At 41.9% G+C, this 14020-nt stretch overlaps 1 protein-coding gene across 2 annotated transcripts; it reads left to right on the plus strand.

Annotated features, from left to right (window-relative positions):
* Window positions 1-1137: 1137 nt before the first annotated feature.
* LOC308141367 (cytosolic phospholipase A2 gamma-like) lies at window positions 1138-13680 on the plus strand. Of its 2 annotated transcripts, XM_080511491.1 has the most exons (15): window positions 2147-2418; window positions 2503-2541; window positions 6174-6287; window positions 7591-7733; window positions 8548-8734; window positions 9364-9469; window positions 9549-9689; window positions 10492-10557; window positions 10654-10794; window positions 10892-11038; window positions 11578-11661; window positions 11734-11888; window positions 12451-12622; window positions 13105-13273; window positions 13352-13680. In XM_080511491.1, exons 1-15 carry the CDS (start codon window positions 2215-2217, stop codon window positions 13362-13364), a joined length of 1881 nt encoding a protein of 626 aa, XP_080367617.1. In that variant the 5' UTR covers window positions 2147-2214; the 3' UTR covers window positions 13365-13680. The 2 variants fall into 2 exon arrangements, with proteins under 2 accessions (XP_080367618.1, XP_080367617.1); XM_080511492.1 differs by lacking the exons at window positions 2147-2418; window positions 2503-2541 and adding an exon at window positions 1138-1284 and having other exon boundaries at window positions 6177-6287.
* Window positions 13681-14020: the final 340 nt, after the last annotated feature.

Raw genomic sequence — 14020 nt, forward strand, 5'->3', positions numbered from 1 at the left:
TCTGTGCCTGTAAACACCGTTTGGATTTATACTTGCTACCTGGTTGTACTTGATGTGATTTTCCAGGCTCAGACCATCCAGATGTCAAAATCATTACACAGAACAGTAATCATCTAGTGAGGTTTAAAAACCCTCATGACCGATTACAGATAAATACTCTGGCTCATCAAATCTCCTGTTCAAATAAGTTTCTTAGAGAGTTTTGAAGACGCCACAAAAACTCCCCACGATCTAACACCAACCTGTCCAGATCGTTACAGACTGTCCAGCACCTGGTTGCTCATTATTGAGCCAGTGTCAGCAGCTGATTGTGTATATACACACATACAGTTGGCATCACACACACACCATATGATGAGAAATGGAATAAGAAATGGCTACTATAAATGTAAGTCTCACACACAATGTGTGGGAACTGGTCAGAACAGTCCTCTGCCATTTTTTGACAATTCCTCCACCCCGTGTGGTGAGATCCTGGCACATCCTAGGCCGGCGGAGCAGACCCCCGACGTAGTCTTCCCCGACAGCGGCCTGCAACTTTCCGCACCTCCACCATCCATGCAGGATTCCAACCACTTTTTTTTATATCTTACTACAGCATAAAAAAGCCTCAAGGCTTTCTCAGAGTTGACTCTATATGGGGTTTTTGTTATAAAGGCTATGGTCACCATCACTTACACTAGTGTGACGTTACTGTTCAGTCTAATGATCCTGGCTGTATCTCAGTGAAAACTCATCTGTGCCCATTGCAACAGACTGTAGGTCAAACCTGTTATGTGAAGCATAAAGAGTCAAAAGAAGGAATTTGCGGCCATTGAATTCTTCAGAGAAAACCCAACTAAATAGACAATGCATCAGACTGTAAATAAATCTCTTGATATCTTCTGATGAAAATAAATTTGTCCGACCTTTGACGCAGTTCTGCCCGCTGAATCAATGAGCTCGCAGGTTTTGAACGACTCGCTCATGACAAGCACATAAAAACAGTTCTAATGCGTCCCTATTTTTTTCTGACATCTGGAATGTATCACGTGAACATTTTCAGCCAACATGCGGAAGGAATTAACAGGCTGAGGGAGTGTTTGTGCATTTGAGGGATTTGTTTTCAGACAAACTGGAAAGTAGCAGGGAGAAGTTTCAGTGCAGTTTGAAATCTAACTTCAGCTAAAGATTAATATCAACATGCTGACACAAATTCTAGGTTTTGCGGCCTTTGGAATTTGCCTCTCACTTATTTCAGGAGTTCTGACTCATCCAGTGGACAATATAGAAAGAACTGCTGAGGTGAGTACAGTTCTTGGTGAATTATATGTTCAAGTCATGTATAATCAGCCTTTAAAAACAGTTCAGCACTACTTTCCTTTCAAAAACGTGTTGTGCTTTGTACTATTCCATTTTTCTCAGATTAACAATGTAGAAATTTATGTCGACATGTGTGAAGCACACAAAGTGTGTTTGTCACATGTTCTGGAGGTTAAAGTTCAATGTCTGTATTTTTGTTCATTTGGGGACTTAATGCGAGTGTCCATCCTGTGTCAGTTTGGGGAGGTGACTGTAGTTATTTAAATCAGACAGTAGGAGGCAGTGTGGCAGAACAGTGACTCATCCAGGTGCCGTCACGGACTTCTGGGGAACAAACTCTCGCGTGGCTTCTTCAGTCTACCTGTGGAGCTACGTGAAAACCGGAGTTCAACACTGCGTGACTCAGTCATTTCCACTGTTTCACAGGTTTGTAGAGTGTTTAAAACACGTGAACTGTATATATATCTTAAGGTGAATGAATGTTCGGAGTGTATTAGTGGCGATCGTGTGTGATGAATGTATATGAGTTTGTTGTACAAGTCTTTCCCGCGTTCAGTTCGAGGAAAATGGCGATGGACTAGTTGAATCTCTATTGTTGGCTCCCAGACATGCCCTCGTGTGTTGTGCTTATGTAATCAGTTACAGTGATTTACCCACTTGGTCATAGTGAAATGTCAATGTGAAATATTGTTGTGAATATACTATTCAAATGCAGAGATTGTGTATGGATTTGAAAGTCGTCATTGTTGCAACAAATGCGAGAGTATTGTTTGGTTTATTGATTTTGTGTTCACTTATTAAAAGTCTACCTGTGGAGCTACGTGAAAACCGGAGTTCAACACTGCGTGACTCAGTCATTTCCACTGTTTTACAGAGTCCACAGATCGGACCTGTAACACATGCCATCGAGACATGTTCAGCTACGTTCCCAGAATGCATCTGAACATGAAATATGCACATGGAGTCGTGTCCATGTTTGGCTCAACATACCTATGCAAGCAAGTTTTCTCAAGTATGAACATCAATAAGTCTAAATCACTTCAGCCTCAAATGAGCCTCCAGTCTTGTGTGACGATCAAAGCCACATCTTACAGCGAAACGTCACAAACAAAACAGGTGAGAATAGTATTTAATAGGCCATTTTTCAGAACATGCATGTTTATTTTATATCTGGCGCTGATGCAAGTTTTATATGTTCAGGTCCTTCGATTGACAGATTCGGCAGAGACCAGAGGAAACCAGGAAAGTACAGTTTGATCCATTTAACATACGAGTTAAATACGAGTTTGAGAGCACCAAGTGCAGCGAGGCCTAACCCTCTTCTGGAGGACGGCGTAGAAACGCATTTTAGGTTTGATAGAAACACATTTCTATGTCCGAAATAAACAGAAGCAAAGGACAGAAGACACTAGTTCCTGTCCGTCTCAACACCTCTTCAAAAGACAATTTAATCTGGATTGACAGACTCCATCTCCAGGGCCTGTTACAATGGTCTTCAAAAAAACATTTGGAAAAGTAAGAAGTGTAGTCAAATGCATTTCCAAACTAATTTGCAATAAGAAATGCAAATAACTAACGTTGCATTTGAAGTTGCCAATTATATTGCTCTGTGGCATGTATGCAAACATACCGTTAAAGTGCCTTAATTATTTACCAGAACTTGTACCAGAGGAAGTGTATGAACAAGAGACTTATGTCCATTATAATGTACCAGGAGACGATTGCACAGGAAAAAAAGGCCGTCATGTGATATTGTTTGCAATATTACATGATATCGTCACTGTATATAGCAGCAGAGGGGTGAGGCAGCACACCTGATTATCAGATGTTTAACCACCTCTCTGCTCATAAAGGAGGTGCTGTGACAGGCGGAGGAGACGCACAACGCTGCAGAGTGTGCGTTTTGAGTTTATTAAATAAAAAGCATTAGTGAATTGTGAATCCGTCTCCGTGTGTCTGTGGATGAACCCGAAGGTGGCAACCACAACTGCCACAGATTTATTGAAAGAACTTTCAATGTTGCTATTAACAACCATGTCTGATGTGTCCAGCCCATCCTGCAGAGCTGCATATTTCATGAGGGAGAATCAGACCCTTTATCAACAAGTTTGAAGAATTTTGGAGCGCAATCCCAACCAAAAGCAACACTGCTGCTGCGGCCAAAGCCAGAAAGGATCGTCGACTCCATAAATAAGCAAGCTCGCGAGATTATACAATATTTTTTTCCAGTAGACACCAGGACGACACTGATCCTTCTCAATTTCACTTAGTAATGACACAGATGTGCGGTAATTTCTATTGGAGTTTATGACTTAGTGACTTGCACGTTATGAGCTGCAATATTAATTCCTCACCGATGGCAGAAATAGTTGTGCTTTCCATTCTTTTTCAGTCATTAATAAACTTGTTAATGTCTGCTGCAACACAAGTTGTGCAAAATACACGTGTAACAAGAGCGCAACAAATATAAAATCACGCAAAGTGATCAGTGACGAGGCTTCATTTCTTCACACCGTCTCTGTCTGGATGTAACGACTTCGTATACGAGATCATTTACAGCCCACCCAAACAAAAACAACCTGAGAAATACTGGAGGCAGTGTCGTCGTCTCCTCGCTCTCAATAGAGGTTTCAGTGGGTTTATAGTCAAAAGCTAGGCTGCATAATAAAATTCCACAGGGTCTACAGTTGACCCTGCATCTCTAATCAGTCATGGGCACAACTAAAGCACACATGCTTCCACAAAGTTCTCCCTCCTGGATTATGTTCCAACACATTCCAGCTTTGGAAGAAACAAATTCAAATTCTCGAGGACTTCCTCGAGGCAGTTTGTCTCAGGCAATGACAGAATCAGAAGTTTGTGGGTCGGTGAGGATTTTTTTTGCATGCAACATGATTTCAGAGAGTCAGTACTGGACACTTTCCAGACTAAGTCTTTTTGTCTTGAATCTCTCAAGACTTTTTATTCTACAATGAGCAGGTAGGAGGAGAGTTCCTATTGTCATAACCAGGCTTGGGGCAAAAATAGAAATCAAACTGGTTGTTAAATACAAAAAAAAGTTTGATGAACCCAAAACCCAACAGAAGGCGCTGCTGCCCCGGCAGAGCTGCAGCGTCAAGTGACGGGACCAGCCTCCTGTCTTTTATACTCTCCTGAAGCACCAGGTGCTTCTAATCTGTTGATTGGTTAACAGCTAGCTCACACACGCACACCACACACAGCACACACACAAACACTCCTGAGCTCGTCACACTAAATACGCTGCACCTGGTGCTGCCCTCTGACGCTTCAGTTTGGGTAAAACAAATACAAATCAATTCATTTTTAACAAAACCATCCAAACAAATCAGTCATTTCTCAAGTTCAAGACTACCAGGAATTATTTTATTTATTATTTTGTAACTTTTAGTCAAAAAAACAAACAAACAAAAATTAAATTAAATAAAACAAAAGACTTCCAGAAAATTAGCAGTTGTTTGATAAGTTGATAAGTCTAAACAAGGCACTTTAATTTTGTATGGACATTTTATTGGAGTTTTAACCTATACATGTGTATAAGGCTTTGACGGATTGTTTGTTTGATTGGTTTTATTAGACACTTGGATTTTATTTTACAGGGACTTTTATTGCACTATATTTTAACAATTGAAATTTTATGTGGCACTGATTGTTTGTTTGTTTTTTGTTTTCTTATCGTGAATTGTCTTTTAAATGTTGACAGCGCACTTTCTGAACTCTTTGCACACTCTTTTCCAATGTGGTTCCAATACCACAAAGCAAATAAACTTGAAGCTTGAAGTTGTAGGCAACCATACCTGAATCACCTGTCCAGTGACAAAGCATACCGAGGCGATATAAAGCAGCAGCCCTGCTATTCTGCAAGTTTTTGAAGTTTTTTTTTGGGGGGGGGGCAGCATTTTGTCATGTAACATCCATATTCTGACATCTGTTTTTTCTCCTCGGCTTCATCTGTATCCGAGGAATTGTCACGTTTGTTTAAAAGTTCGAAATTAGGAGGAAAACATAAGTACTTAAAATGAGGAAATGGTGAAATGAAAACTGAATTCTGTCAATGGAAATAATGAGAGTGAGAGAGTATCGCCACACACCATCCTGAATAAAATAAAATGTACTTTCATCGTCCCTGTGGGAAAATCTTCTAAAAATCTACGTATACAGCAATATGTAAATTGGGTGCGAGTTAAGCGTGTAATTGTGGAAGAAAAAAAAAAGAATCTGCAGTGAATCAATTGGAAAATTTCCAGAGATAGCTGGGGGGACATGTAGAACAAGGATATGCAGTAAAATGACAAGATAATGCAGTTGTATGTATTTCAACAAATGAAAATAAGAACAAAACGGCAACTGAGGTGTACTTGAACGCACCATGTCGCACAGTTTGACCAATCTCCTGCTTGGATAAATAACTTTAATTGGATTAGTGGTTTAGAAATAGTACTAAGTAACGCGCTACTGGCATCACTGCTCACAAACGATGATTCCAGAAAAGTCAGGCCACAGTGGAGGAGATCTGGATAAACTCTTGTATCTAAAGGGGAGGAGGCGGATATTTACTCCACATTTCCAGTCGTGTTTTTTCCTTCTAGGATTCTAATCGACTGTTATGGCAACGTGCTTCTCGTTACACTGCCCCCTACAGGTCTGGCATGCTCATAGTAGCTCTGATCCTGGCGTACATGTGGGTCCGTGTCGATGAAGATTTTCTTTTGTCGACGTAGAGAGGGAAAAATCAGTTTTTGTAAAAACCCAAGTATGTGTAAACGTGGCCTCAATCACAACGGTTTCAGGGCAGGGTGGGGATAAACAACAAGTCGTCATGAATTTGATCTTAGCCTATTTTTCTGTCTTCGCAGAGACCCATACGTCACACACCCTCCCTCTGTGCCGGTGAGCAGCAGTATGTCGACATGAGGAAGCAGGTTGTTCTGGAGTCGCTCAGCAGGCTGGACATCAACTGTACAGAAGTACGTAGTTCAACCGTACTGTGTGTGCGATGGATAGATAGAAATAGAAATAAATGGTTTTCCACAGTTTTACCAGCCCCCAAAGTGCAATAATGTACCTCGCCATTCACTCATTCACACCCACCACGTTAGCCGTAGCTCAACCACAGACGCCCCATGTGCAGGCGTCATCTTCTTGGTTTTAATCTATTCGTAGGATCTCAACCTTCTTTATTTTAACAGAAACAGAAACTATTTCAGTTTTCTGATGTGAGGACACTCTTCTCCACATTCACGGTTCTTATTGAGGAACTGCAAATGTGTGTTAATGTGTTGGGATCGAAGAACAAACATGGATGACTTATTCTTTTCTTGTTTTCTTTGTTGCTTTGTTTCTTTTTTTTTTTTTTTTTAGCAAATCAAAGTAGTGAAAGTAGTTATCTTCTCATCAGCCAAATAAAAACTGTCTGAAGAACAACCAATTAGCACAAACGTAATCATGGCAGTTAAAAAACAATATTTTTCTGCAGTGATTATCAACTTAGTCAATATTGAACTGTGGAAATGATTCTATAGGTCTATGTATATTTTATATCCATAAAACAATCAGGGTTTTGTTCCAGTGCAGGATGAATCTGCACCAAGCGATTTGTATCTCTGGGTTTGGTTTCACCAGCACAGTGTTTGTCTGAAGCCTCCTGACATTTTGAAACATCCTTCAATCCACATCTCAAAATAAGGTTTTAGTCAGTGGCGGCTGGTCAATAGAGGGCGCCGGAGAAGGTCAGGTTCAACTTTCTCCATTACGGTTCTTTTTAAATGCACAGAAACAGCAATGTGTTCTGAATTTGTGTCCAGGTTTGTTCATGTTTCTAAATGTTTAGATATATTTCTTTATTATACTTTTAAGGCATTCTAAAACGCTTTAAAAGATGGATTAGTGTGTCATTTGAAAACATACCTCATATATCTTTTGTTTTCCCGAAACACAGACTTTTCAAGTAAACCAGCCCCCCAAAAAACTTTCATTTTCTAAGAGGGGATTAATGAAGCATCTGCTTGTATTTCTTTACAAAGTATGTTAATAAAAGAGTCTCAATAAGTGTCTCTATTCACTGGCTGTTTAAAAGAACTATAATGTTTTATCACTGGGGGCCTCTCTTAATCTGAAAAAGGCAAGATCAGTGTAATGTGGTTTATAAACGCATTTAGGTGAGCATGCCCCCTACAGGTTGGGTATGCTCACAGAAGCTCTGAACCACGTTTTTATGTCTGTGTGTATTAAGATTTGTAATTTTTTCTTCTGCATTATCTCCCGACGTAGGATTCAGTTCCCCACATCGCCCTGCTGGCGTCAGGTGGGGGTCAGCGGGCCGCCGTGAGTCTGGTGGGTTCGCTCAATCAAATGGAAAAGGACGGCCTTCTGGACTCCCTGCTCTACCTGGGGGGAGTTTCTGGGTCCACATGGTAATACATGTGTCCACTGTGACCAAGGATTATGTTCTCGGTACATTTTGTCGGCTCTCCTTTAAGTTTGACTTGATGTTTTTCTGTGGTTAGGTTTTATTATCTGGTCTCTCACTGCAGAGGAAGTAGAACCTCCTTCACATTTCAGGGAACCTTTGAGGTTATTCTGGTGTGTGATTTGGGCTCCAGATTGTAAACTACATAGCTGTATCGTTAAAGATGATTTTAAGATGTAACTGCCCGTAATGCCAGTGTGTACCTATGGTGGAAAACACAAATGACTACTAAGTGTGGACGTGATGGCTGATGGGATAGATCCCAGCTATGATGGCAGCGCTCCAATATCAAAGACATTTGCGCCGTCATGGCCAGAGGTGGGTAGAGTACTAAAAAAATAAATAAATACTGAAGTAAAAGTATTGTTAGTTTAGAGTAATATGACCAGGTATTTAGAAAGCGTTGCTTGACCTGCTGAGAAACCTTGGTAATGTCACTGAATTACATTCAGAAACATTCAAATACTATGAGTTGAGACTAGAAATAAATGTAAACTACAAAACAACACATTTAAGACAACTTCAGCCACAAGAATTTTAAAATACATTAATTTCTTCTGTTTCTTTTTCCCGCCAAAATGTCAATCTTGTAGATAGCATGACGCTCAGCTTGAGCTCAAACATACATCGAGCGAAGAGCCATTGTATACATGATAATTCGTCTGAACAGTTCACCTGAGCACACAAAGAGGAACATTTACAGTGAGTTTTTCCTCCCCAGCTGAGCGCCTGCATGTGTTTTCTCTGCGCTCGGACAGGTCGATGGCCTCTCTGTACAGTGACCCGGAGTGGAGCTCCAACCTGGACAGAGCCGAGTCCAGGCTGCTAGGAGAGGGCGTGGAGCTGGCGGACGCTCTGGAGTGGCTGAACAAGACGGCAAAAGAGGACGACTTTTCCCTCACTGATATCTGGGGGGTGTTAACCTCCGCGGGAATCATGAAGCAGGTACTGCGCGACAGTTTGCACACTACCATGGGGTCTATATTCAACTATAAAGCATTTTAACTGCATAAGTCCACTTTTACACGTTACGTGTCCTCTGAAGACAGGCGTCCATTCTTCAGATGGACGGGTCACGAGGACAAATTGTAGAATCGGTTGTTATTTAATGAACCATTTGGAAAGTTACCAGAAAATCATTGTTGACGACTTGTATTGTTTTCCTGTGTAAGTTAATGGCCGGTGTTCCGGAATGCAAGGAAACGCCGAGTCAACCCATTTATGATGCATTTGCACATAATCAAACAAAGTCATATTACTCCAGTGTACACCATCTAGTAAAGGTTCAAAGAATCGCAGCAGGAAATCGACAGTCGTCTCCTCCACGCTGCATTTTGGCGCCAAAACAGAACTTGTGAACAACAATGTACTGTCAAATGTAATGCTTTTGTGCATGGTCCCTGAAAAATAAATAAATAAATTGACTGAGACAAAGTGCCATCGATCAGTGGCAATTTTAGCGCATTATGCCAATTTAAGGAACAGCAACTCTACTTCGACACTTAATGAAGAAAAAAAGGTTCAAACGAGATGAAGGAGCATGACTTTATAGAAACATACTTATATTTCATCAGATGGACGAACGGTGTCTTTCAGACGAGGCCAGCAGGAATGCGTCCAACCCGTACCCGATCTACAGCGCCATAGAAAAGCATTGCTATTCGGACGGGCCCACGGAAGGTATGTCGACGCCACGTCTTCCCGCGGGCGGCGAATCGATCTGTGTCTGGTGTGAAACACGTGCCGTCCCGTCCCTCAGGCCAATGGTTCGAGGTGAGCCCTCACGAGGCTGGATTCACCGAGCTGGACCTGTTTGTGAATACGTCTCTCCTGGGAAGCAAATTCCACATGGGAGAGCTGCTGGAAAAGAAGCCAGAGATGGACATGGTCAAGCTGCAAGGTGTGTAACAGTGTGGAGCCGCTGCGTCCACCGAGCACTGGAAGCCCAGTGTGACTGTTTATCGTGAGTCAGAACAGCGTCGCGGGGAGAGAAAGCGAAACACAGGGCGCTCAAGGTTATTGACGTGGTCTTAACAGCAAAGCTCATGTTGCTGCTGTGGTTTAAATAGTGATAAACAGCAAATCGCTAAAGGTTTTCTGATTTATTAGCAGCTTCACAGCCATCAGTGAAAGTTGGACCAGGTTTCTCCTTCGCTGCGGGAATACTAGAGTTTACAGGGGTCTGATGGTGAAGTTCTGATCAGGTTGGACACCCCTGGTTTCGATCGATTCGTGTGTTAGAATGGACCAGTCAAAGTCCACACCTCCATCCATTTGAAGCTCTCGTGTTCGATTTGAAAACTGCTGTTTGCAGAGGCTCAATGTGACAAAATGTGGGAAGGTGTGAAGGGGAATGAATGCTTTTGCAAGCCTCGTTACATTATGTGTCACCAAGAGCGGACTTCAGGACTAAAAGATGAATCCAGTGCAAACGCAACTTGGAAGGTGGTGACAAGGTCAAATAAAATCATACCAAGCAATTCTGGTGGGGGGAAAAAAAAGTGTTTTGGTCAAATCGAACGGCTCACTTTATGTTCTTCATAGACTTTTTCACAAGATTCCTGAGAAGGGCTCAAACGTTTCTGGTTATTTCTCCTCGCGGCCGAAAGGTTTGCTGTGTCTGAAGTGAGGTTTGTGCCTCATAATGCAAAGTAATTCAAGAATAGGAACGTTGCCTTTGTGTTCTTCCCTCTCATGTGCAGGCGTTTTAGGCTGCGCGTTGGCTCACGAGGAGGTGGTCGTAGATTTCATCCCCCCCTGGCTGAACGGTAAGCAGAGTTCTAAATGGACTTCAGCCTTCCCCTTCAGTCAAATGTGGGTTGTTTTTTTTCCCCCTCATGTATGCATTCGCTCTCCCCGTGCAGTGGCTGAATTTCAAAATGTTGGTGCTCAAGAGTACCTGCGCGTCTACAACGCTCTTGATAAGCTGATCGCCCTGACCAGGATGACGGTCAAAGACCCCACTGCTTCGTCCGAACTCGGCAGGCTGCAGAAAATACTACGAGGTAGCAGAAGCTTTATATCATTTTGTTCAACATGCTGATGAAATTACACAATAAATGCGTTTATGAAAATAACCACTTGCATTATTCTCTTTTCTAGACAAAGTCAATCAAAACGATTCGGCCTTGCTGGAGTCGGTGAGTGTGGAGAAAAGAAAAGGTCATTTTCAGGAGTGGACCCTGGAGCTTTTGAGCGCGGTCACGACCTGGAGTGACAGTTTGGAGGACGGCGCTTTTAAAGCACACGGTCAGTATACAGCACTGCTGTAAAAAAAAACTGTCAAACCCTGTTTATTACAACAAATAATAGAATGTTGCATGTTTGAACTGTTAAGAAAAACTACAAAATGACTATATTGGTCAAATAAAGTACCAGTAAATGGTGAAGAAGTATCAATAGAGTACCAGTGAAAAAGTATCAATCAATTATTAATGTTGTTGAAAAGATATCGATAAAGTTTGCGTATAGAATGGATAAAAGTGAAAACGTTTCAATAAAATACCAGTGAAAGTGTAAAAGTATCAGTCAATTACCAGAAAGAGTATGAAAGAGTATCAATAAAATAACAGTAATATTAAAAAAGTATCAATTCGGTGTGTTGCCATGGAGACGAGCTGCAGGCCACATTTACACTTCCCGGGTTTTTCCCAAAAAAATTGATATTTCCCCCTCTACGTTTAAAAAGAACAGAATTATTCCACATGTCTGATCCTAGTAAACATTCTCAGGCCTTCTTCTGTTACATAAACTGAATTTCTTTTTTTCTCTCCATGTTCTTCCTTTAGTTTCTATGCTCGCTAAGCAAATCATTCCCCTGCTTCTAAAATGGGAGTGGGGTACTACTGGAAACTTCCTGTACAAGTATCAAGGTGAGACGAGTTCGCTTTAGGCCCGGCTTAATAGTCATCATCGATCATGACGACTTTTGTTTTGGCGGGCAGACTCGTCACTTCCAGCTTGCCTCTTGACGAAGGAAAGGGTCCAGCTGGTGGACGCCGGGCTGCTCATCAACGTGGGTTACCCTCCGTTTCTCGGAGACAAGAGAGACATTGATCTCATCATTGCACCAGAGTACAGCGCCGGAAACATGTTTGAGGTACTTGTGGCTGAACGTTGACCCTTTGATTGACGAAGCGATGATTGACGGTGACGCGCGATCAATACCAGAAGAGCCTCGGTGTTGAACACGAGAATCGAAAAGTGAAAGGAGTCAAAACGGTGCGACAAAAAGAACAAAGATTGATCAAATATAGAAAAACTAATGGAACTGTGGGGACTGGGGGTTGTGCCAAACAATACCAGGTCACAGTGCGGCCTGCTTTTAATGGACGAACAAAAACCTTGCTGTTCCCTGAAACCAACAAAAGCCCAACTGACTCATCTACAAACTGCTTAAATCAAAAGTACATACAGTGGCAGGGCTCGCCAATATAAAGGTATCCTCCCCGCCAAAGCTCCTGTTGCTGTTCTGTGTCCACTTGTTTTCACTGGTGGTGCTTGTAGGTATCGTACCCAGGGCAGTACTGAAGGTCCCTGACAGCCCAGCTTCAGTACTCATTCCAGGCTCCAGGCTTCCAGTTCGCCCCTTCCCTTGGATTATACCGCGACAGTATTGGCTCTGGTCTAAATCAGGGTTCACTCTTCTCTATGTCGTACAGACGCTCACGCTCGCCAGGGACTACGCAGCCAAGGTGAAGAAGCCGTTTCCAGTGATAGACGACAGGATCTTGGAGGACAAGGATTGGCCGAAGGACTGCTACGTGTTGGAAGGAACGGAGAAGGAGCCCACCATCGTCTACATGCCTCTCTTCAACAGACGCAACTGCAAAGGTTTGCCGAAGAAAGGACATAACGGCGTCTTGCTCAGGGGCCCAGAGGAGGGAATAGGTGTCATTTAAGGGATTATCACCCATTTCCCCCAAGTTGCACCCTGCAGATATGCACCAGAACACGACAGGTTTCTAAACCTCCACTTGGATCAACCTGAAGTGAATATTGACTGCATAAAAAAAAAAAAACACCAAAAAAATGTTTGGACAACCACGTTTTATAGTGTGTATCCTGAATGATTTATCATGATTACTATCCCATCACTATTCATGTCTTTAATATGGAATGTGCCCCCCTACAAAAAAACCCAAACAACTTATATTTCCTAGAAATTCAACCTTATTTATGCATTAAATTGGCCTGAAGACAGAGAGAATCATCAGAGATCTACGTATAAAGAGAGAAGCAGGACTGAGTGTGACAAAGTTAAACACGAGGCGCAAAAGCATAGTTGAACTTTCAACCGTTGTGTTTTTCCACAGATGCAAATCAGTTCAAGGCCAAGATGGAGGAGTTCTCGACTTTCCAGGGCCCCTTCAGCGACGAGATGATCGAGGCCCTGCTGCCGATAGCAAAGACCAACATGAAGAACAACAGGGAGACTCTGCTGACGGAGATAAACAAGGCGGCGCTCCGCCGCGCCAACAAAAGGTGGGAAAGTGTCCCGCAGGCTGTGAATGTGACGTGAAGTGAGACGCTGGAATGGAGTTTTTCCTTCTTTTCTTTCAGGAAGTCGATATAAAGACAGAAAAACCGAGGAGGAGTTCTGATGAGCTCTCCTGGACGTCAACGCCGTAAACATTCATGTTTTCAACAGGTTATTTCTGTAAATGTAAAACACTGCATGACTTATGTTATTTGAGTTTATTGTGAAATATATATTCACGGTTAAAAATATATATATATAAAGAATTATGGTCATTTAATAAGCAAGTTTGATCACAAATTTTCATATTCTTTTCAACTCTTTGTTGATGAATGACGTTGACGTGCATCACTTTCTTCTTTAACTCGTTTACTGGAACTGTTTTGACGCCACATCATATAAACAATGTCGTTTCTCTCCCCGGTCCTCGTCCCATTAATTGCACCACAAACACTAACACACTGATCATACATCTCATCCACAAAACATCCCCATGAAGGGGAGAAAAAAACAATCAACTCCTGTATTTCATTTACATTTTTTTCTTTTAAAACGTCTTCGTAAAATGGGATTCTCCCCTCAGGTCTCCAAACTACAATGGAGAGAGTCCTAATTCTTGACATCTTCCTCTCATAACATCACATAATAAAATCAAATAGATCAAGTTGAGCCACGCAGGAAAGTTCAACTGATTTAAAAAAAAACAAGTAACTATAATTCAAGGAAAACAACAATCCTTCATACCTCAATAA

This window comes from Blennius ocellaris (genome assembly GCF_963422515.1).
Source record: "Blennius ocellaris genome assembly, chromosome: 16".
NCBI classification, from domain to species: domain Eukaryota; kingdom Metazoa; phylum Chordata; class Actinopteri; order Blenniiformes; family Blenniidae; genus Blennius; species Blennius ocellaris.